Source organism: Mytilus californianus, unplaced genomic scaffold (assembly GCF_021869535.1).
Source record: "Mytilus californianus isolate M0D057914Y unplaced genomic scaffold, xbMytCali1.0.p SCAF_7, whole genome shotgun sequence".
NCBI classification, from domain to species: domain Eukaryota; kingdom Metazoa; phylum Mollusca; class Bivalvia; order Mytilida; family Mytilidae; genus Mytilus; species Mytilus californianus.
The window spans coordinates 61,700,073-61,724,878 of record NW_026262723.1 but is presented as its reverse complement, the minus strand read 5'-3'; the positions used below and the strand labels follow the sequence as shown (position 1 = coordinate 61,724,878).

The 24,806-nt window shown below is 33.8% G+C and overlaps 1 protein-coding gene across 26 annotated transcripts in view; it reads left to right on the top strand.

Moving 5' to 3' along the window:
- LOC127707479 (polycystin family receptor for egg jelly-like) overlaps nt 1-24,806 on the top strand; it is a 97,784-nt gene that overhangs the window by 21,583 nt on the left and 51,395 nt on the right. For 10 of the 26 annotated variants that reach the window (XR_007984937.1, XM_052212025.1, XM_052212036.1 and 7 more), the window contains 10 exons: nt 3,775-3,802; nt 4,458-4,489; nt 5,426-5,485; nt 6,081-6,140; nt 7,062-7,121; nt 8,032-8,091; nt 13,082-13,141; nt 17,849-17,979; nt 21,337-22,061; nt 24,247-24,434. Coding sequence is in view for 25 of the 26 variants with exons in the window: in XM_052212025.1 (XP_052067985.1) it covers nt 3,775-3,802; nt 4,458-4,489; nt 5,426-5,485; nt 6,081-6,140; nt 7,062-7,121; nt 8,032-8,091; nt 13,082-13,141; nt 17,849-17,979; nt 21,337-22,061; nt 24,247-24,434 (1,404 nt within the window). In the remaining variant the exon portion in view is untranslated. Of the gene's footprint in view, nt 1-3,774; nt 3,835-4,457; nt 4,490-5,425; nt 5,486-6,080; nt 6,141-7,061; nt 7,122-8,031; nt 8,092-13,081; nt 13,142-17,848; nt 17,980-21,336; nt 22,062-24,246; nt 24,435-24,806 lie in introns of all 26 variants that reach the window. The other 16 variants (XM_052212039.1, XM_052212035.1, XM_052212032.1 and 13 more) reach the window with 8 other exon arrangements.

Genomic DNA, 24,806 nt, shown 5'->3' with positions numbered 1-24,806 from the left:
TACAATTATTTAATACTTCTGCTCGACGAAATAGAAGTCATGGTCACAGAAAATATATACCACCTGCTGTGCACACCGTGACAATTGATAGTCTGTTAACGTTTGTTCAAAAACCTTTCGGAATTCATCATATCAGAACTAAATTATACTCCATTCCATTGTCAAAACTTTTTTTACTATTTCAAGCGGCCCAAAATACTTCCGTTACTAATTCTCGTTCTGTTTTGTATAGATTAGTTGCAATAATCATGGACATTGCTAGCCATAGACTATTCAAACCCGTATCGACTACATCCAAAAATGAGGAAAAACGTAATTTTTTAAGGTAGAATTCGCCAATAAAGGTTTAGATGCTGTAAAAATAAGCAATATTTTCCACCAGAAATCTGTACAAAAAACTATACCTGGTTACTTCAAAACTTAAAGCTACACCTGTTATTTCTTATACTTACACCAAGTCTATTGCATCCAAGATTTTCAACCACAAGAGGGTTTTAGAGGCCTTTAACCTCAAAGATGTGAAATCCAAGCCCTCGGATTGCTCATGTGCATCGTCGCAATACAATTATAGTCCAGCTGGTCATGTTATTACTGGCGACCTTGGCATCGTTACCAATGAACAACTAAGAGGGTTGTTAGCCAAGGGACCAAAATATAGAATTCCCTAGCCCATCAACTGGAAAAAGAACTTCAGGTTACTGATGGATGCAGTTGAGGACTATGCAAGAGAATGGGTAAAGCGCAAACCAGACGAACCAGAACTGGACACTCTGTCTGAATGGATCAAAGCTATTCGATCATGCATTCAGAAGCGCATTCAAAAACTACGATGTACTATGAGCACAAGAGTTATTAACCCTTTCAAGAATCCGGATGTTGTGGATGCTTTATCCTCTTTGCATGACAAATATGTCGTTGTTCCAGCAAATAAAGCCTCCAATAATATTGTCTTCATATGTAAAAACCATTATTTGCAATGTCTCACAACAGAGCTTGGAATAAATAGAACTACTGGTAATCCTACATATTCTTTAACATCATTTACCAAGGAAGAAATTTTACAAAATCACAAATCTGTCCTTCTTTCTTTTGGTATCAACATCAAAGAAAACGAGGAAAATTTACCATCATTATACTGGATACCAAAACTTCACAAAACTCCATATAAAGAACGATACATAGCTGGGTCATCAATATGTTCGACTAAACATCTTTCTAAAGTACTGACTACTATTCTTTCTACAGTTAAAGATGGGCTTCAAAAATATCGTGATGAGATATATTCTTCCAGTGGTGTTAACCAGATTTGGATTCTCAAAAATTCGAAAGATCTACTGCTTAATCTTCGATCACAATCTTTGCAATTTTGCAGCAACATAAAGACTTTTGATTTTTCTACGCTTTACACTACTATTCCCCATGCTCAGTTGAAAGATCGACTTCACCATCTCATTAAACAGAGCTTTTGCTTTAAAAAATGGGAATCGTAGATACAAATTTCCTGTTTTGTATTACAATAATTCATATTTTGTGAAGAACAACACTGAATCTACCAGAAAATATACTGAAGATGATATAATCAAAATGCTGGACTTTTTGATCGACAATATATTTGTTGAGTTTGGAGGATTTATATTTCAACAGACAGTCGGTATTTCAATGGGTACTAATTGTGCACCCCTACTGGCCGATTTGTTTTTGTACTCGTATGAAGCAGAATTCATTCAGAACCTTCTAAAAGACAAAAAGAAAAAGCACCTTGCGAAATTCTTTAATTTTACTCTCCGATATATTGATGATGTCCTATCATTGAATAACCCATATTTCAGCCAATACTTACATCTCATATATCCCAGTGAACTAGAAATTAAGGATACTACTGATACTAGAAGGACTGCTTCATACCTTGATCTTTTCCTTAATATTGACACAGATGGACGACTTCACACGAAAATCTATGATAAACGGGACGATTTCAACTTCCCAATTATCAATTTCCCATTTCTCAGCAGTAACATACCCTCTGCCCCTTCGTATGGTGTTTACATATCTCAGTTGATATGTTATGCTCGTGCATGTTCACACTATACGGACTTCATATACAGGAGTGTGTTCCCAAAGCAGAAACTGCTCCAACAAAGTTATGAGGAGTAAAGATTAAAAATGACTCTCCGAAAATTTTACGGACACCATCACGAATTGGTCGATCCATACGATGTGTCTTTGTCCAAACTAAGGACTTTTTTCCACGTGTTAGATTGTGGTTTGACATTACGTCGTCTGATCTTTTAATTACCGAACGTGACTTATTCCCGATTGTGACTGTTTTGCTGAGTGTGAATTCGCATTGCTATAAGACGTGTCACGGTACTTTTCTATCCAAAATTCATGTATTTAGTTTTGATGTTATATTTGTTATTCTCATCGGATTTTGTCAAATGTCCTATCGTTTGTAGTTGTAAATCTTATTTTTTTCTGTTGTATTCGTGTGTTATGGTAAAGGTAATTAATCACCCAGTTCATTAATTAGATTTAATTTGGGTCAACTAAATTTATACGATATATTTGGTTTACAGTTTGATTTAGAAGAAACACCGACATAGCTAGATTATACTATTAATTATCTAATTACTACCACATTTTATTTTAATAAGTATTGTAATTTTCATTGTTATTAATAAATGTTATATGAGTATTTTAAATCAAATCTTGAATTCTATCCTAATTCTATCCTATTTTGGGGAAATTTCAGAAATTCAAATGTGACGTCACCTTTTTTTTGTGCGTTGATCTCTTTGGCTAACTCGGCTGTGAATTTTTATGTGCTGGTTTATGTTGTTTTATGTATTCGTTTTTATTCTGTAGTTAGTCACCACTTCGGTGTTATCATGTATATCTATTATATAGTCATTTGTATAAATTTACTGTTTGCAAAAGTATGAATTATTCTAAATACTAAGGATTTTCTTATCCCAGACATATAACCTTACCCGTACTTGGCACAACTTTTTGGAACTTTTGGTCCTCAATGCTCTTCAACTTTGTACTTGTTTTGGCTTTCGAATTTTTTTTATCTTAGCGTCATTGGTTAGTCTTGTGTGAACGAAACGCGCGTCTTAAATTTTAAACCTGTTACCTTTTGTTAGCTATTATTCGTATGTTTCTCAGTCCTATATGTTCTCCCATTTATTTGTATTGTAGTCCTGTCATGTAATGTTGTCATTTTAATGTTATATTTAACATTGCCATAAAAGCGGGAGGTTTGGCTAGCCACAAAACTAGGTTCAACCCACCATTTTATCTTAAAATGTCCTGTACCAAGTCAGAAAAATGGCCACTGTTATATTATAGTTCGTTTCTGTGTGTGTTACATTTTAATGTTGTGTTTCTGTTGTGTCTTTGTTCTCCTCTTATATTTGATGTGTTTCCCTCAGTTTTAGTTTGTAAACCGGATTTGTTTTTTCCTCAATCGATTTCTGAATTTCGAACAGCGGTATACTACTGTTGCCTTTATTTAGACTACTAGTTCTTATTTCCAACTTTTCTTAAAAACTTTTTTTCAACTCCCTTTAACTCCGATTAAAAAAGGATAGGCTCATATCAATATTTGGCGACAAATAAACAAAAGTATTTTTGTCATGCGCATTACGTCTGAAAACATAATTATATCTGAAACGTAGACCTTTTCAATGCTTTGATGATATGCGGTCGTTTCTTTTGAGGCATTTTGAGAACGTGCGTAACAATTAATCACTTGTTTTCCCCATATTTCAGAAGCAACAAACTTTACAACAGTGGAAAGGTGGTCGACATCAACTTCACCTCAAAGTGACGGTATGTTCGATTTCATATATGCTGATTTGAAATTTAAATAGTGTTTTGTAGTCACACTAGACTAAATATGGACACAGGCCTTTCTTTTGTTAAAATATACTTGCTCAAAATTTTGTTAGCTATCAGAACAGATCCCGCCTTTCATCACTGCGGTATACATTGTGCCCTCCGTGGCTCAAACTCATTCCGGTACTTTGTAACAATAGGAAAGAGAAATAAAACAATCGATATATGCATCTACCAAATTGTGTTTAGCGGCAAAACTGAAAAGCTGCGTACATGCAACAATTTTATAGATTTGAATGTGAAACACCTAAAAAAAAATTAACAAATTTTGATGACTGATGTTAAGCATCAGGTGGTTTTATAAATATAACCATATTCCTCTACAATGATATACAAAGTAGGATGCCCACAGGCCATTCTGTTAAACTTATCAAATTTAACAAACGGAAATGACCTGAAGTCAATTTGTTTTACTAGTCACGAACATGATAAACAACCTTTTCAATGCTTGGATGACCTGCGGTCGTTTCTTTTGGGACATTTTGAGAACGTGCGTAACAATTAATTACTTGTTTTCCCCATATTTCAGAAGCAACAAATTTTACAACAGTGGAAAGGTTGTCATCATCAACTTCATCACAAAGTGACGGTATGTTCGATTTCATATATGCTGATTTGAAATTTAGATAGTGTTTTGTAGTCACATCAGACTAAATATGGACACACGCCTTTCTTAACTATAAAATATACTTGCTCGAAATTTTGTTACCTATCAGAACAGCTCCCGCCTTTCATCACTGCGGTATACATTGTACCCTCCGGGGCTCAAACTCATTTCGGTACTCTGTGACAATAGGAAGGAGAAATAAAACAATCGATATATGCATCTACCAAATTGTGTTTAGCGGCGAAACTGAAAGGCTGCATACATGCGACAATTTTATAGACTTGAATGTGATACATGTAAAAAAAAATTAAAAAAAATTGATGACTGATGAAAAGCATCAGGTGGTATTTTAAATATAACCATATCCCTCTACAATGATATTCAAAGGGGGATGCCCTCAGGCCATTTTGTTATACTTATCAAATTTAACAAACGGAAATAACCTGAAGTCAATTTGTTTTACTAGTCCTGAACATGTTAAACAAAGTAAATGACCTCTGGTTATTATGGTCTGCATTGGTATACAAAGGTATACCGGAAGACATTGTTTTTGCAATGAAGACCAAAGGGTGTTAAAACATGTTCGCCACTATTTCAAAATTTATACTGAGGCTGGCCTTGGGTTTTTGTGTTTAAGCAATTTATTATGTTATACCAATTTTATACAACTCGTACTTATTTTCAACTTTTCTTAAAAACTTTTTACCAACTCCCTTTAACTCCGATTAAAAAAATTGGCTCATATCAATATTTGGCGACAAATAAACAAAAGTATTTTTCTCATGCGTATTACGTCTAAAGACATAATTATATCTGAAACGTAGACCTTTTCAATGCTTGGATAGCCTGCGGTCGTTTCTTTTGGGACATTTTGAGAACGTGCGTAACAATTAATCACTTGTTTTCCCCATATTTCAGAAGCAACAAACTTTACAACAGTGGAAAGGTGGTCGACATCAACTTCACCTCAAAGTGACGGTATGTTCGATTTCATATATGCTGATTTGAAATTTAAATAGTGTTTTGTAGTCACACTAGACTAAATATGGACACAGGCCTTTCTTTTGTTAAAATATACTTGCTCAAAATTTTGTTAGCTATCAGAACAGATCCCGCCTTTCATCACTGCGGTATACATTGTGCCCTCCGTGGCTCAAACTCATTCCGGTACTTTGTGACAATAGGAAAGAGAAATAAAACAATCGATATATGCATCTACCAAATTGTGTTTAGCGGCAAAACTGAAAAGCTGCGTACATGCAACAATTTTATAGATTTGAATGTGAAACACCTAAAACAAAATTAACAAATTTTGATGACTGATGTTAAGCATCAGGTGGTTTTATAAATATAACCATATTCCTCTACAATGATATACAAAGTAGGATGCCCACAGGCCATTCTGTTAAACTTATCAAATTTAACAAACGGAAATGACCTGAAGTCAATTTGTTTTACTAGTCACGAACATGATAAACAACCTTTTCAATGCTTGGATGACCTGCGGTCGTTTCTTTTGGGACATTTTGAGAACGTGCGTAACAATTAATTACTTGTTTTCCCCATATTTCAGAAGCAACAAATTTTACAACAGTAGAAAGGTGGTCGACATCAACTTCAACTCAAAGTGACGGTATGTTCGATTTCATATATGCTGATTTGAATTTGAATAGTGTTTTGTAGTCACACTAGACTAAATATGGACACAGGCCTTTCTTTAGTGTAAAATATACTTGCTCGAAATTTTGTTAGCTATCAGAACAGACCCCGCCTTTCATCGCTGCGGTAAACATTGTGCCCTCCGGGGCTCAAACTAATTTCGGTACTCTGTGACAATAGGAAGGAGAAATAAAACAATCGATATATGCATACCAAACTGTGTTAAGGGACAAAACTGAAAAGCTGCGTAAATGCGACAATTTTATAGATTTGAATGTGATACACGTAAAAAAAAATAAACAAATTTGATGACTGATGTAAAGCATCAAGTGGTACTATAAATATAATCATATTCCTCTACACTGATAAACAAAGGGGGATGCCCACAGGCCATTCTGTTATAATTATCAAATTTAACAAACGGAAATGACATGAGGTCAATTTGTTTTACTAGTCCTGAACATGTTAAAAAAACTGGTTAGTGAGGTCTGCATTGGAATACAAAGGTATACCGGAAGACATTGTTTTTGCAATGAAGGGCAAAGGGTATTTAAACATGTTCGACACTATTTTAAAATTTATAACGAGGCTGGCCTTGGGTTTTTGTGTTTAAGCAATTTATTATTTTATACCAATTTTAGACTACTAGTACTTATTTTCAACTTTTCCTAAACACTTTTTTTCAACTTCATTTAACTCTGATTAAAAAAAGATAGGCTTATATCAATATTTGGCGACAAATAAACAAAAGTATTTTTGTCATGCGCATTACGTCAGAAAACATATTATATCTGAAACGTTGACCTTTCAATGCTTGGATGACCTGCGGTCGTTTCTTTTGGGGCATTTTGAGAACGTGTATAACAATTAATCACTTGTTTTTTCCATATTTCAGATGCAACAAACTTTACAACAGTGGAAAGGTTGTCATCATCAACTTCATCACAAAGTGACGGTATGTTCGATTTCATATATGCTGATTTGAAATTTAAATAGTGTTTTGTAGTCACACTAGACTAAATATGGACACAGGCCTTTCTTTAGTATAAAATATACTTCCTCGAAATTTTGTTAGATATTAGAACACATCCCGTCTTTCAGCACTGCGGTATACATTGTGCCCTCCGGGGCTCAAACTCATTTCGGTACTTTGTGACAATAGGAAGGAGAAATAAAACAATCGATATATGCATACCAAACTGTGTTTAGCGACGAAACTGAAAAGCTGCGTACATGCGACAATTTTATAGATTTGTATGTGATACATGTAAAAAAAAAAAATTTGATGACTGATGTTAAGCATTAGGTGGTACTATAAATATAATCATATTCCTCTACACTGATATACAAAGGGGAATGCCCACAGGCCATTCTGTTATACTTATCAAATTTAACAAACGGAAATGACCTGAAGTCAACTTCTTTTACTAGTCCTGAACATGTTAAACAAAGGAGATGACCTCTGGTCATTATGGTTTGTATTGGTATACAAAGGTATACCGGAACATTGTTTTGGCAATGAAGACCAAGTTTAAACATGTTCGACACTATTTCAAAATTTATACCGAGGCTGGCCTTGGGTTTTTGTGTTTAAGCAATTTATTATTTATACCAATTTTAGACTACTAGTACTTATTTTAAACTTTTTTTCGACTCCCTTTAACTCTGATTAAAAAAAATAGGCTCATATCAATATTTGGCGACAAATAAAAACAAAAGTATTTTTGTCATGCGCATTACATCAGAAAACATAACTATATCTGAAACGTAGACCTTTTCAATGCTTGGATGGCCTACGGTCGTTAACTTTGGGGCATTTTGATAACGTGCATAACAATTAATCAATTGTTTTCCCCATATTTCAGAAGCAACAAACTTTACAACAGTAGAAAGATGGTCGACATCAACTTCACCTCAAAGTGACGGTATGTTCGATTTCATATATGCTGATTTGAAATTTAAATACTGTTTTGTAGTCACACTAGACTAAATATGGACACAGGCCTTTCTTTAAATTAAAATATATTCAGTGTAAACAATATTTTATTATGAATTAAACAATTACAACATAAGTTTACATTCACAAAAGGATTCAGAAACAAGCTACAAGTGCTTATGTCAATCTGTCTTTTTTTAAATTAGATACAATATACACAGATAAATCAAATATACATGCTCTGTTACATAATAAAAATAGTAATAATGTCAGCTGAGTTACGTAACATAATGAACTGAAAAAGAAAAGAAAAATGCAACTGATAAGATGAAATGCTTACAGGTATATTGTGTGAATTATTAGTTTGTAAACCTTTTAGATTTAATAATGAACCTTTGTACCATGAGAACTAAACTAATGCTTTCTTCATTTGAAATCATATTTGAGCATTTAAATAGTAATTCGGTGTCAATTGGTACTGTTAATTGTAGGCTACCAAATAATATTATCATTTCTTGTCTTATGTCCGAATATAATGGGCAAAAGAATAAAAAAAATGTAAAATTAGTTTCCAAGTCACCACAGCGACAGTGAGGAGAAGAAACTAAGTTTCTAGGAAACAAGTGACAGTTTAAAGAACTACTATTCATTCTTAGTCGCGCATGAAGAATTTGGCCTTTTCGACATCCAGCATAAAAGTATAAAGGGACTCGATCGTTTTGAAACAAATATGTTTCTTAAATACAGAGAGAGATTCACAATTTCTTACACCTAATGGTAAATGATTCCATAATTTGATGGAAGATGGAAGATACTAATCTGAATAAAGTTTTGTACGGGTTTTCACCTCTAATAGATCATTACTTTGTCTTGTACTGTGGTCGTATCTACCACTGACATAGCCAGGCAATAACTCTTGCAAATATTTTGGGGTTTTGTTATTGACAATTTTATGAAACAGTATTGATTTGTGGCTACTTCTTCGATCTGAAAGTTTCTCCCATTGGGTTTCTTTATATAACATCGAAGTACTTGTGAGTTTGGTCCCCCTGTAACTATACGAGCGGCGTCCAACTGGATGTTTTCGAATTTATTCATTAAAGTTTTTTGATTTCCTGAATCCCAGATAATATCAGCATAATTAATGATAGGTCTTATAAACGATATATGTGTTTTTTCCAAGGTCATTCTATCTAAAGTGTGTTTTATTTTCCTTAAAATATTAAGTCTTATGTAAATTTTCTGTACAATATAATCAACATGTACAGTCCATGAACCATTATTAGAAAATAATACTCCTAAATGCTTGTGCTTTTCGACCAAGTGTAATTCTTCGTTATTCATTTTTAAAGGTGGGTGATAAGTTGTTGCATTTTATTTGAGAAATAATCATGGTTTCAGTTTTGTTAGGGTTGAATTTTACAAGCCATTTCTGGGATCAAATTTTGTTCAAATCGCTATTGAGAATTTCAGCAGCTCCTACTGGATTATCAACAGTTAAAATTGACTTAATTTGGGCTTTGATATCAGGTACTATGTCATTAATAAATACCAAAAACAAAAGAGGACGTAATATAGAACCTTGTGGAACGCCAGCATTAGTGGACAACCAGTCAGAATTTGAACCAATTTTCTATCCATTTAAGTAAGTTTCCAGATATATCATATCTCTGTAATTTAATGAGAAGACCTTTATGCCAAACTCTATCAAATGCCTTACTTATGTCACAGAACACAACACGTATTTCTTTGCCACTATCCAAAGCTTTTCCAAAATCATTCGAAATATCTAATAACTGATTTACAGCAGAGTCCCCCCTGGTGAAGCCGGACTCGTTTGGCCTTAGAAATTTATTCTGTCTTAAATAATTATAAATATGTTTATACATACAGCGTTCCATGCATTTTGATAAAACACTAAGAAGAGAGATAGGTCGGTAATTTTTAACTTCGTTTGGTGAACTATGTTTAAGGACAGGTATGACATTAGCTTTTTTCCATTGACTCGGAAATTCAGCTTTCATTAACGACATATTAAATAATTTACAAAGAGGATATTTTATAACTAATGAAGTATCTTTTAATAACCTTGGATTTAACATGTCAAATCCAGATGCTTTAGAAGGATTTAGAACATTCAAGGCATCCTCAATTTCTGTTTCATTTAATTCAATTTCGTTTAAGTTGTTAACAGCATCGTTAAGGTTACTTAGGTTATCGGCCTCTATATGTCGTCTAAATTAGATTGTGAAGCAAAGTAAGAGTTAAATTCATTTGCCTTTTCAATATCATCAAACATTAATGTTCCGTTTCTTTGAATGGGTGCTATACCAGTATTGCTAGCCTTAATACCAGAAAATTGTTTAACTGTTTTCCACCAGTTAGTGCTAGACAGATTACCATTCATAATTTTGTTTATAAGGTTATTATTGTAATCTTCTTTAGATTTCCTAACTAGTCCAGTGACTTTGATTCTTATTTTTTAAAATTTATTCCAGTCAGAATGTTTATTAATTTTTTTTTTGCCTTTCTGTGAATTCTATTCTTTTTCCTAACAATGTTTTAAATATCATTGTTTTGCCATACAGGACTGTTTTTCGAACTGTGGTAATTTTATTGGGGATACTTATAGCAGCTGCTTGAAGTATCGTATTAGTTATGTTCTCGGTTACTACGTCTACACTGTCAGATGCAATTAGCGTGTCCCAGTCCGCTTCACCTAGAGTATTTCTAGATATATCATAATCGCCTTTGTCATATCACCATATTTTACGTTTAAAAGCCTTAAGTGGAGTTTTTAAGAAATTCAAAAAGCCAATAACTGGGCAGTGATACCGAATTTAGTCAGTCAACGGTGGACCAACACAATAATACGAAATCTCAATTACGTTACTTGTCATTGTTAGATCTATCAGTGAAGTGGAATTTTCGGTAAAACGTGTTGGTTCATCTATTTAAGTTAGGCTGAACTGGTTTAGTAGAGCTTTGACTCTAGAATTAGAGATGTTAAGTTGGTTCTCGTTAAAATCCCATGAGACTATAATGTTGTCTTTGTTGTCATTTAAGGCCATATCTATGCTTGTTTCAACTGTATCCCTTGTTTCGTGTCCGTTATTCGGGGGAATGTAAAAAATACCAAATATTTTTTGTTTTGTTTTGTAATTTAAGCTCTAACCAAATGGCTTCAAGCTCGTTAATTTTTAAATCAGGGCGGCGTCGTACATTCAAGTTATTTTTGACACACACTACCACTCCCCCTCTTGGGTTTTGAGGACCTCTGTCACGACGGAAAGGACTATGAAAGGTTAACAAGTTTATTGAATCGTCAGTATGACTAATATTTAACCAAGACTCAGCAAATGCTAATATATCGAATTCTTCATATTCAGCAATTAGATCTAACTTAGGAGCTTAACTCTGGATGTTTAGATGCAGGAAAGATAATGATTTCGGGAACAAATCGTAAAAGTTAGACAAGTCGTTCGAGTTGATAGAACTATCTGGCGAGGCTTCGTAGTCGGACGGACCTGGATTTGTTTCAATGCCACCAAAAATCAGTAATATTTGTAACACTAGTAATATAAAAGAAATGCCGAGTATTTGTGCGCTTTGTTGGCAAGTTTCAACAATATATTTTGTATTATTAGATTTAGGTTGTTTCCCTTGCGGTACTTCAAAAACGAGATGAATTAATAAAACGAGTGCTAACGCTTGGGGTTTGTTCTTCCTGGTAGCTATCAGCATGACACAAAAAATGTCAAGTAAAGAGAGTTTTCCTTTTAGGCCTATACTATTATTGAAATTGCCGATTCGCATGCGATACTACTCCATGCTCACTGTCATGGTTCTGTGTTACTTCTGTATCAGGGATTGTGTCGCAATGAGAACGACAAAGTCGTGAGAATATACCTATCTGCATTTCATCTTTAAAAAAATATATGTACGAAATAGAGGACAAAATTTAACAAAACTGTGAGAAATAAAAAATACAACAAAGCAAGGTAATGTTATATACAGGTACATGATATGTAGGGGAAATGGGTTATATTGAAGGAGGTTTAATTATTATACAGCGGTATTTAATTAGTTTATGACATTGTACAGTTAATCAATACTATTCAGTGTTTTACCTTGAAATTGTTGATAAATAAAATTGAGAATGGAAATGGGGAATGTGTTAAAGAGACAACAACCCGACCATAGAACAGACAACAGCAGAAGGTCAAAATGTTTCGTCTGGTTGATGTGTTTTACTACATTGGATTGTAGTATATAGTAGATATACAGAGTGAACAGTATAAAACCTACATGAAATATATTTGCTAGAAATTTCATTAGCTATCAGAGCAGATCCCGCCTTTCATCACTGCGGTATACATTGCGACAATTTTATAGATTTGAATGTGATACACGTAAAAAAAAACACAAAATTTGATGACTGATGAAAAGCATCAGGTGATGCTATAAATAGAACCATATTCCGCTACAATCATATACAAAGGGGGATGCCCACAAACCATTCTGTTATACTTTTTTACTAGTCCTGAAAATGTTAAACAAAGGAGATGTCCTTTGGTCAGTGCGGTCTGCATTAACGGAAGACATTGTTTTTGGCATTGAAGGCCAATGGGGATTTAAACATGTTCGACACTATTTTGAAATTGATAACGAGGCTGGCCTTGGGTTTTTGTGTTTTAGCGATTTATTATTTTATACCAATTTTAGACTACTAGTACTTATTTTCAACTTTTCTTAAAAACTTTTTTTCAACTCCATTTAACTCCGATTAAAAAGGATAGGCTCATATCAATATTTGGCGACAAATAAACAAAAGTATTTTTGTCATACGCATTACGTCTGAAAACATAATTATATCTGAAACGTAGACCTTTCAATGCTTGGATGACCTACGGTCGTTTCTTTTGGGACATTTTGAGAACGTGCGTAACAATTAATCACTTGTTTTCCCCATATTTCAGATACAACAAACTTTACAACAGTGGAAAGGTTGTCATCATCAACTTCATCACAAAGTGACGGTATGTTCGATTTCATCTATGCTGATTTGAAATTTAAATACTGTTTAATAGTCACACAAGACTCAATATGCACACAGGCCTTATCTTTAGAATAAAATGAATTTGCTCGAAATTTGATAGCTATCAAAACAGATCCCGCCTTTCATTACTGCAGTTTAAATTATCCCCTCTGGGGCTCAAACTCATTTCGGTACTTTGTGACAATGGGAAGGAGCAATGAAACAATCGATATATGCATCTACCAAAATTGTGTTTTGCAGCGAACTGAAAAGCTGCGTACATGCGACATTTTTATAGATTTGAATGTGATACACGTTAAAAAAAATAATTTTTTTATGATCGATGAAAAACAGTTGTTCTGATATTAGCCAATATAATTCTCATCTTAGTTCTTGATGTACTGCGGCTCTTTTCACAAAAAACCTTAAGAGTAAACATACTCGTAAGTTATGCACATTTTAGTATGACTTACGATCCATTTTAATCGTAAGATTTTTGGTGAAAAGAGTCGCTGTATTGTAGTGACTATTTATTTCAACGAAAGGTCAGCAGTGTTTACATTTCCATAAAAATATAAAAAATAAATATTATTATGAATTAATGTTAGGATATATTCTATCAAGTGAAAACATTTGGAAATTTATATGCAGAAAATGATAAATTTGGAAAAAAACGTAAGATGGCAAAAATAAACATATACCACACTAACACAAATTGCAAGACTTAGTGTAAAAGTAATTATCATACTTTCAAATAATAAATTTTATAGTTGTTTATGCCACTTTAACATAAGTTAGTTCTATTTTGTGGGAAACCTTTGTTAAGCACCTAAGGTGTCCACATTTGTCTATAGGTATTTCTTCTATAAAATCGGATGTCGGTGTGTGTGCTGATCTAACGGTGAAAGTCTTATCGCATTGTACATTTTTGAAATGTCACCATCTAAAGCTATAGATTCTTGTCTGAATTGAATTAAGACAGCAAACAAGTCATTGATCACATTTGACCCTTTCGCCCAATAGTCATTAAGAGTGTGTCACATATAAGATGACGAAGAGTTAAATACAATCCTTAATAGTGTCGATTTTGATTCGTGTTTAAACACATCGGAGTGTGGTATGTAATGCACCGGACCACCATGTTTCTCCATCTCCTCCAACGTCAATTTCCTTGCTATGCCATGTTTCACCATATCCCTAATCTGTTCATTGTAGGCACTTATATTCTAATGAATTTCAAAGTAGTTGTTTTTCAGTAGATCCAAGTCTTGATACCGCTCAGTTGACGTTGTTTGGAAGGTTGTTTGGATTTTTTTATCCAGGGGTAATGTACTATCCATTCCTGCGTTTTTTCATCATGTGTCATGCCTGATTTAATTATATTTAATTCCCTCTCATCTCTTATACTGTGTTTCGATTGTCTTATAGCATATTTGCCACATTGACAAGAGCCACATTTAAAGGTGGTTTGTTTCTCAGGCCCTTCTATGTGAAAAAGTGAATCCAATTTGTCCTTTAATACTGTCTCTGTCCAATACTTAATTATCATTTAACGGAATTATATGCCCGGAAGCCCAGTAAATACGGACATGGTTTGACGATTTTGGCACTTCTAGCAGTGGAAGGCTGCCACGTATGCAGTACTCAAACTGATTTCTCATCAACTGTAGATTTCCAATTTGTTCTTCTTAATTGGGCATCAACATGCAACAATCTGTGCCGATCAATATGTCCACTTGGCCAGTTGGTCTTTTAATGTCCTTTTTACAAATGTATACCTTTGAACAGTTGTTCGACCCTACTCATATCAACTCTCGCAACCTCGGTTGTAACTTCCTCCATGCCATATGCTTTTATTGTTCATATTTTACCTTCAAGGTCAGTCAATGTTAGTACATACTCTTTACTTTGTACGTGTTTGTTTACATTTCTCACCTTCGTCACAGATAATGTTATTATATCTTGTCCAGATAATCCTAATCTTTTAGCAGTTTTGTGCGTAATCAATGACATATTCGCTCCAGGGTCCCTAAGTGTTGTCAATGATCGGTCCTTACACTGAACTGAACTGATCATTGATAGTTCTCCATTCTTGCTTTTATCGTCGTTGATCACCTGTGTAGAGTTATGAAAGGATATGCCATCCATGTGTGCAGTGTGAAATTTTTGTGATGCATTTTCCCACATGTTTGATGAAGCTCATTTTGTATGTCACAAGGTTTACGGCTGAGGCAATGCCTTGACAAATGTCCTATCTTTAAACAACTAAAACATCCACCATTTTTTCTCACCAAATCAACCTTTGTCTGACTATCTAGTCTCGCAAGTATAGAACAATCCCTTATTTCATGATTATCAGATTTGTGATACCAACACTTAAACTTCCCTTCTGTATTTCTATTGTTCCGGTATATTTGTCTAGATTGTATCGGTTTGTCGGTTTTTTCGACATGGCTTGCGCTACCTGTGCAAGACCTTCAACAACCTGTTTCATCACTTGCTGGTTCTCTTGTAATTGTACTTGTAAAGGATTTACAGCCACATCATTTTAATTCTCGTCATTTTTGGATTCATTTGCTTCACAAGTATGTATCTTTCCCTTTGCGGTTTCATAATCACGCAAATCAGACTCCATGTACTCTAAAGCACTTTTGTCCTCTAACAAAAACAACTTTGGGGAATACTTTTCGATTCTGTCTTATGTTTACATAAGCCCATTCACGTTTTTGTATAGGCGGTAGTAGCTTTTCAATCTGACTAACATTGTTGGTGTGTTCATCTCTGCTTCGACGTTCATACGTTTTAAATCAAGCCAACATTTCTCGACAGTTTCTACCACCGAAATAAACTTTATGTTGTTACCTTCTTGAACTTTCTTTAGTCTTTTCAATTCATTTAATATGTGATCGACCAATTTCTCTGCTCTGCCATATTTCATATCCAGACGCCGAAACATTTCTTCGAAATCATTGTCAACACCTTTCACGACAGTTAGGGCTTCACCACTAAAACATTGCTTGAGAGCATATGGATCGTTATCGTATGACGATAGCATGTGTCTTTCATAATCAACTTTGAAACTATGATAATCACGAATGCTGCCAGCAAAAATAGGAGCCTCTAATTTTTTCACCCTTATTGTCATGTTCATGTTTTATCTTTTGTCTTAGATTCTCACATAATGATCATGATTTACAAAGTTCTCTGTACATGCCAGTCAGATCATGATTAAGTTCATTTATCTTTGGTTTGTCGTCTTCACTTTCAGAATCGAATGTTTTTAAATATACCTCATGTATTGCCTTTAGTTCTGTATATGCTGTTTCCAAATCTTGAAGTATATTTTCAACCACAACTCTCCCTAACTCATCCTGTATTCCTTCTAGTAAACGACCATATATTCTATGAAATGTCCCTTTGGCTGTACTTCTTTTCTTCTGTGTTACCTTTATGTTATCTGCATCAACAGACATCTTGCCTTGCGTTGAAATGTATGAATATAATTCGTCAAAGGCTGTAAACTTTTATTGTAACTGATGTTGAAACCTAAAATGCACAATATGACAATATTCAAATAACATACAAGTCACAAGTTTCATATGTTGACATCTCGATTGATAATAGTTAATTAGACACAGTAAGCAGTTCAAACATCCACGAATCAATAATGTTACATATCTGTTACGCATTGACGGCCTATTTTATATCAGTCATTCGCTATTAACTTGGTTTTCCAGGATGAACAAAGCCAGTTCAAAAACCAGTCCAGGGTTAATCGAGAAAGGGGAAAGAAACATGTGTATATAATGTACTTTTTTCATATAATTTTATCCCCATTATTTGGAGTACCACTGCTTTTTATGTAGACGAAACGCGCGACGAAACGCGCGTCTAGAGTATAAAATTATAATCCTGGTACCTTTGATAACTATTTACACCACTGGGTCGATGCCACTGCTGGTGGACGTTTCGTCCCCGAGGGTATCACCAGCCCGGTAGTCAGCACTTCGGTGTTGACATGAATATCAATTGTATGGTCATTTTTATTAATTCCCTGTTACAAAAATTTGAATTTTTCGAAAAACTAAGGATTTTCTTATCCCAGGAATAGATTACCTTAGCCGTATTTGGCACAATTTTTTTGATTTTTGGGTCCTCAATGCTCTTCAACTTTGTGCTTGTTTGGCTTTATAACTATTTTGATCTGAGCGTCACTGATGAGTCTAATGTAGACGAAACGCGCGTCTGGCGTAATTATTTATAATCCTGGTACCTTTAAAATTAATGCTAATATCGGAAAACGTTATCAGATTAAAATAAATCGCCGTACAATCCAAAATTAGTTATCAATCAAAGTTGTAATGTTTATTGATCCGATACAAGGGATATGGAATTATTTTCCAGGAAAGAAGTATTTTACAAAATATTACATAATATTAGTTTTGAATGTTTGATTGAAGAAAAGTTAGGGATAAACTTCTACAAATTGATCATTGGATGGGAGAATTGTGAATGTATATATATTTGTTATTGTTGGGGGATGGTACATGTACGAAGCTTTCAATATAATACATGTGTAGATAGATAACTCCTGTGGTCCATCGTTATTATTTGATTAACTTTTTTTCAAATATATTCTTCCTTGAAACATCTTGGTTTTAGCATATTCTTCTTTGAAACAACTTTGTTGCAGCAAACTATGTTGTAGATGCAGATTTGGGATATACTACTACATCCTTTTATATGGAACCTGATTGTTTTGATATCAAAACTTTATTCGGTACTAGTTATAAAGATGAAAACAGTCCATTACCCATGCTGATAACTAATGATAATACGGTATGTACAATTTATCTTTATTCGCATTTAGTTAGGATCAGTTTATGGTTAATATTTTGTTAGTCTAATCTATACGATTAATATGCATATAATCTACCACGGTTGATATTCTACCTCTAATCTATGACTTACCAAATAAATAAGGTCCTGGTCTGCAGAAAGATGCTTCCTGTTTGTATTTCAAGTGGTCTTTTATTGTTGGAAGAGAAAAATATAATGAAGTTATTAGTCCCCTCCCCCCAACCACCACAACAAAAAAGAGATTTGAATCTAATATCTGTCTTAAAAAGTAACCTGCAAAAATAAAAATTTTCAAATTATACATTTTAAATCATATATACATAATTTATGTTTGAAAAAATTTTCTCTAATTTTCTACAATTTACCAAAATAATCAATTATTATTTATCATCACTGATTTTTTATCAGGTCATTTGAAAGCAAGGGGCTGTCACATAAAACCAAACGCCACTAAATCGTCAAGATCAGACTTGACCTCGGGTAATCCATTTTGTCCAATATTGAAATTAGAATAGCAATGTTTGAACGGTTCTCAAGTTATTGAAACAGTTGGTATTTACAGGTACTCCGTCAACCCACTCATCATTCTGTTACTAGTTACTACCTTAACATATTGTTAAGTGCTCAAGGCTCAAACGATCTCTTGATTGGTTTTATTCAAGAATTAGATTCAGTATCAGTGCAATGTTTATAATAAAGGCATAACTTCCTTTTTTAGGCATTTCATTTATATGATAGTCTTAGTGATGTAATGGCCCCAAGGGTGACTGGGGAATAGAAGTATGGTCACCATTGATCTTCCTCCGACCGGCAGTAAAACCCTTGCTAAAGTGGGGCGTCCGTTTGGCTGTTCTGGATGTACAAATTTGCAGCCACGTCCGGTCAGAATGGGGACGTTAAATCCGATGATTCGTGTAAAGAGAGTGCCACGCTCTTTGCACGTTAAGAACCCTTGCAACAACTCTTTAAGGCCTGTTGCAAGGCTAAATTGCTGTCCCTATCCAATATACCCTCATTTCCCGTGGCAGTCTCTCCGACCTTAATCTCGAACGCCCCTATTACAGAACCTACCTATTGTATTCATTGTTATTTTGTTCTCGTCCTGAATGTGCATGAAATATTTGCCACTGAATGTTAAGCAACTAACAATCAATCAATAGTGATGTAATGAATCACTATAATTTGGGAAGATTTAATAAATTTTGTTGTAGACATTAGCTGTCAACACTGAGGTTGTCAGTTCGAATCCCGCAAGTAGCAGGTGCGCTCTACTCCAATCTTAATTGACTAGGATTGTCAATTTTCCTACCAAAGATCGGTAGTTCTCTCGCGGCAATTCGGCTTCCTTCTATAATAGAAACTGACTGCCACCAACTAGCACAATAGTGTTCAACAATCAATAACGATCAATTGTTGACATTAGATGACACAACAGTACGATGAGATGGTAGGAATTGTATAAGTTTGCTATTGTGAGTATGAATGTATATCATGTAATATTTAAGTGAGTAATTGTCGTTTTGTTAATTTACAGTTCAAATTTATAAATTTAAAATTTGAGTTACAACTAAATTGTTTTCCTCAGCCAACATTTTATCTTATCTCATTACATCAAATACTTCTTCATTGTGTGGGGTATTTAACTTTAATTTAAATGTTCAAATAAAATGCCTTCATGTAAAATTCAAAAGTTAATTTTAACTACCTACTATGATTGTATCAGAATATTGAAAATGTAATTTTCTTACCAACTACAGATCCATTAATCTGAGTTTTGGTAAGGTACTATCTGAACATTTAGGTTATATTCAATTTTAAAACTTTTTCTTTTTTTCAACATTTTGATCAAGTTTATTTTTTTTAGCAATTTTGAAGTAATTTATATTCACAAAATAATATGAATGGTACCCACTGGTAAACTTTTCGTTTGTTTCAAAATTCAACTGTTAGTCAGTTTGAATCAGAAATCATTTCAAGCTGATAAATGTGCTTCGTGGCAGTTGTAACTCATTTATAGAAATTCTGTGTTTGGATCTGTAAGTAGTCCTTAACAATAGTAAAATCCCGTACTGAGAACATGAATTACATTCATTCTTCACAATAACAAAATATCAAATCCTACAATTTCATTGGTCGAGAGCACTTTGCTATATTCTAAATATTTTTGTTTATTAGGTAGAATATCGTAAACACATATCAAAAAGTTTTTGACACAATATGTGGTTTTCAGTGCATTATTATTATATGTATTCAAACGCGTCTTGTGCACTTAAATCGGTATCATTCATTCATAAATTGACAGACTCGTTTCGATTGAGAGCTTGACATTGCTCATTGTTTAGAATGTAGCTTGTCCTCCAGAATGTATCTGCAAAAGGTTACAAAGAAAATGTGTATCATACGTTAATCTAAATATACAATTGATCTTTAGGAAAATATCTATCATTGTTTTCTAACTGTATATTTTTAAGAAAAATGGGGTGTTGCCAATAGTGCAACTGCTTTAAAAGAATTTGTCAGTTCAGATTTGCAGTCGGTTTCTTTGGTCACCTTTATGAATTGGTTGACAGTTATCATATTTTTGTCTAGCAAAAGACCCCGAACAGAAAAGTTTGTCAAATTTTCGGTTTTCATCTTTCTAAGAAAGATAAAGTTTACTCGAGTAAATCTAACTATTATCGTGATTAATGTACAACTGAAATTGTCAAGATTCGGAGGCATTTTAAGTTTTTAAGTTTGTAATCGTAACTCTGAATGTCTTTATATCTTCTTTACATCTCTACATATGGAAATTCCTGTACCAAGTCAGGAATATGACAGTTGTTTTCCATTCGTTGGATGTGTTTGAGCTTGATTTTGATATTTGATAAGGGACTTTCCGTTTTGAATTTTCCTTGGAGATTGGTATTTTTTTATTTCACTCTTTAAAATTTAAAAGAACAATATGTACGTATGTATGTATGTATGTTTAGGATGGATGGATGGAAGGGAAAAAAGGTGCATGGATGGATGGATGGATGAAAGGAAAAATATGGATGGATGGGTGAATGAATGGACGAACGGACGGACGACTGGATGGATTAATAGATGGAAAAATGGATGGATGGATGGATAGATAGATGGCAGAATGAATGGATGAATTGAAGGATGGAATGATGGATGAACAACATTGCAACAAATAGTCCTTCGACTACTGTTTTTTTTTCGAAGAAACACACTTTGGTAATTTTCGTAAGAATCCTATTGTTTTTAAAAAGTGAGAAGCAAATTTTTATTATTGGACTGACCATTTTAGATATTCTTCATGGTTCGAAGAGGGTCTTTTTGTGCTTTTAGATAACAAGCAAAGTGGTTGTAACAAAAACCTGTCAAAACAGTCAAAGGAACTACTACTGGGAGTTAAGGCAACAACTTCAAAAAGCAACCAACAATCAATCAATCAATCAAAAAGGGACATATTTTAAAAACCAATATCATACTAATCCTGTAAATCAACCAAAATCCGCTGCAATTTTCTTTGGAAAAGAGTCAATAGCAGAGGGAAAATATTTGATTCGAATGGTTGTTAATCTAACAGATTCAGATGAATGGTTGGAGGACGAAATGTATGTTGAATTTAGATTACCGCCTATTGTAACAAGTATTCAAGGAGGCTCAGTTAGATATATAAACAAAAATAACGATTTGGTTATAGACGCTGGTCCTGTAACATATGATAAAGTACAAAAATACAAAAGTGTACCTTTTACCTATGAATGGTTGTGTCGCAAAGGTCTTAACCAGTCACAAGTGGACACAGTTCTTGGGAAATTTGGTTTACCCGGAGCTCCTGACATCATAACTATTGGAACAAGTTGCAATGAACCTTCATCAGGAGCAAAGTGGACAATACCATCTGAAAACCTTAGTGTAGATACGTGGTATTTATTACAGGTAAAAACCAAGAAAATAACAAACATAATGGATGAAAAATTATTAGGAATTGCAGACACTATCAGATCAGCAACTGCTCTTCAAGCTGTAAAAGTGCATATTGGGGACACCCCAACGATTAACATACTGTAAGTATTAAAGGTTATATTAGAGTGTCTATATGCCATTTTGTTTTTCTTTGATGATATAGTTGTTTGTTTTTACAGTGATTAAGATTAATATAAGACAGTGTTGACTGCTGTACACCAATTTTTGACATTTGTACCTATTATGTCTGTTTGTTTTGCTTACACATTGTTGTCAATATAATGGAATTATATGCGACTGTCATACAAGTGAGAGGTTTATCTTGCTATAAAACCAGGTTTAATCCACCATTGTCTACATAAGGAAATGTCTGTACTTAGTCAAGAATATGACAGTTGTTTTTCATTCCTTTGACGTGTTTGAGCTTTTGATTTTGCCATTTGATAAGGGACTTAGTCACTTCTCCGTTTTGAATTTTCCTTGGAATTCTGGTGATATTTTACTTTTTGATACATATAAACTTTGCAATTTACGATAAAATTTCACTTTTTCTTGTTCTGTTGTCTTCAGGTACACATGTCTTAATAATTTGAAATAGTTTGTTATGAAAATAATTTTATATAAAAAAAAGAAATGCGGCATGATTACCAATTAGACAATCATCCAACAGAGACCAAAGGACATGGGTGTAAGCAATTATAGGTCACCGTATGCCCTTCGACAATGAGCAAAACCCATACCATATACATGTAGTAAGCTATAAAAGGCCCCGACATGACGAAATCTGAAAAACATCAAATGAATAAACCAACAACCTCAATTACTTCAAATTTTTTTAAAGTTGAATAAATATGACAGACAAAAACAAACAACTACTACTGAATTACAGGATCTTGACCTCGTATAGACACATAAAGAATGTGGTGGTTTTAATATGTGTCTGAGCTCTCTCCCTTTACTTTGGACAATAGTGTAAGAGCACAACATAAGACAAAACTGTTTTGAAAAGCTTGACTCATTAGATACGAAGTACAATAAAAAAAACAACAGACAACAACCAACAAAAGAGAAAACAGAAAAGACACAAAAGTACATGTACCAAATTAAAAGAGAGGCGAAAGATACCAAAGGGATATTCAAACTCATAAGTCGAAAATGAACTGACAACGCCATGGCTTAAAAAAAGACGAACAGACAAACAACAGTACACAAAACACAACATAGAAAACTAAAGACTGAGCAACATGAACCCCACCAAACATTGGGGGTGATCTCAGGTGCTCCGGATGGGTAAGCAGATCCTACTCCACATGTGGCTCCTATCTTGTTGCTCATGTTAGTAGAAACCCGGTAATAAGTCTAATTCGGTAGGTAACATTCAAGGCAAAGGGGACGGAATTGTAGTTACGACATTTGGAACATATCAGCTATCAGTTGTGAAACAGATATTCCATAACGGCCAACCAACTCGTGATGGCGTCCGTAAAATTTACAAATGGATGATTTCAACTTCACCACTTGGGTCTCTTGGTTTAATTTAAGAATACTTGCAGTTACAGAAACTAGTTTAATGCCAATTACAATAAAAATAATCATGTTTACACAGAATTATATATCATTCAGTTACTGTACACAACCAACGGATTTAATGTACAGACGTCATAAACAGTCTGAGAAAATCAGAATATTGTACAATTCCGAATACACGTATAAGTGCAATGTATGAAAAGAATATGGGACCATACGATTACATAATTGTATAGTAATACATAGTTATTTTTTAATTTATCAAAGACAACATAATTGTTAGTACCGATAAAGAAAATATTCAAAAATCTCAAACAGTGTTAAATTGATAACCTTAAAGGATAAGTTTATTTAATAGGATCAACAAGTTAGTATTGATCGAATCTAAATTTACGGGCTCAATAAACAAAATTCTCGTATAACCAAAATTCTAACTAAAAATTAAATCTTTGTACTTTTGGAGGGGTCTTCTTTAAAAGGATTTTAAATGATTTGTTGCAATAAAACCCCTGGCTTAATTATTTATCAGTTATATCTACATAAGTTTCATTGAATTCATAAACGTAACTGTATATGTAGTAACAAGCAAAGCGAGCGAGTTAAAAGACGCAATGGAATGAAAGCGTAACACTTTGCCTAGCGGACATAGCTACGAATTTATACATCATTGGCAGCAAACGACCGACCCTTACGATGATGGATAATTTGGGAATTTCGGAATTTCTATAAGATAGAGTACCTTCTGAAGTTTTATTTCAGGTGCAGAAAAAACTGTCTCCCAAAGTTGTCCCTCAATTCTTTACTGATCCTTAATGCAGATTGTCCAGAATGTAGTTTATCAGACATCAATTACGAGTGGTCAATACTCGTGTACAATTCCACAACAGAAGTATTCGACAGTTTGAATTCTGTACCAAGAATCAACCAGTCACGACTTATAGTAACCAGTAAGTGATTATGTATTATGTTTGTAAAAACTTATTGCATTACAGACATGCAAAAACATGTTCGTTGTGCTAATTTATAGTACAAAATGTAATGAAATTTAAAATAAATTGTACTTATTTACAACCAATTACGCTTTGAATCATCCTACATTTCTTCGTTTTGTTTAACGGTTCTATCTTGTTGCCATTTACACGTGCTCGATGTTTAAACTGTGTTAGCGCTTGATACTTGTACAGACTAATGAGCTGAATATACATCATATAACATCATGCTATAGCTTATCAAGTCGTTAGTCGTTACAGTTGTACAATAAACTCTTCTTGTAGTATTATCGATTGTCATATGCAATTTTATAAAGCACAAGCCTTTTG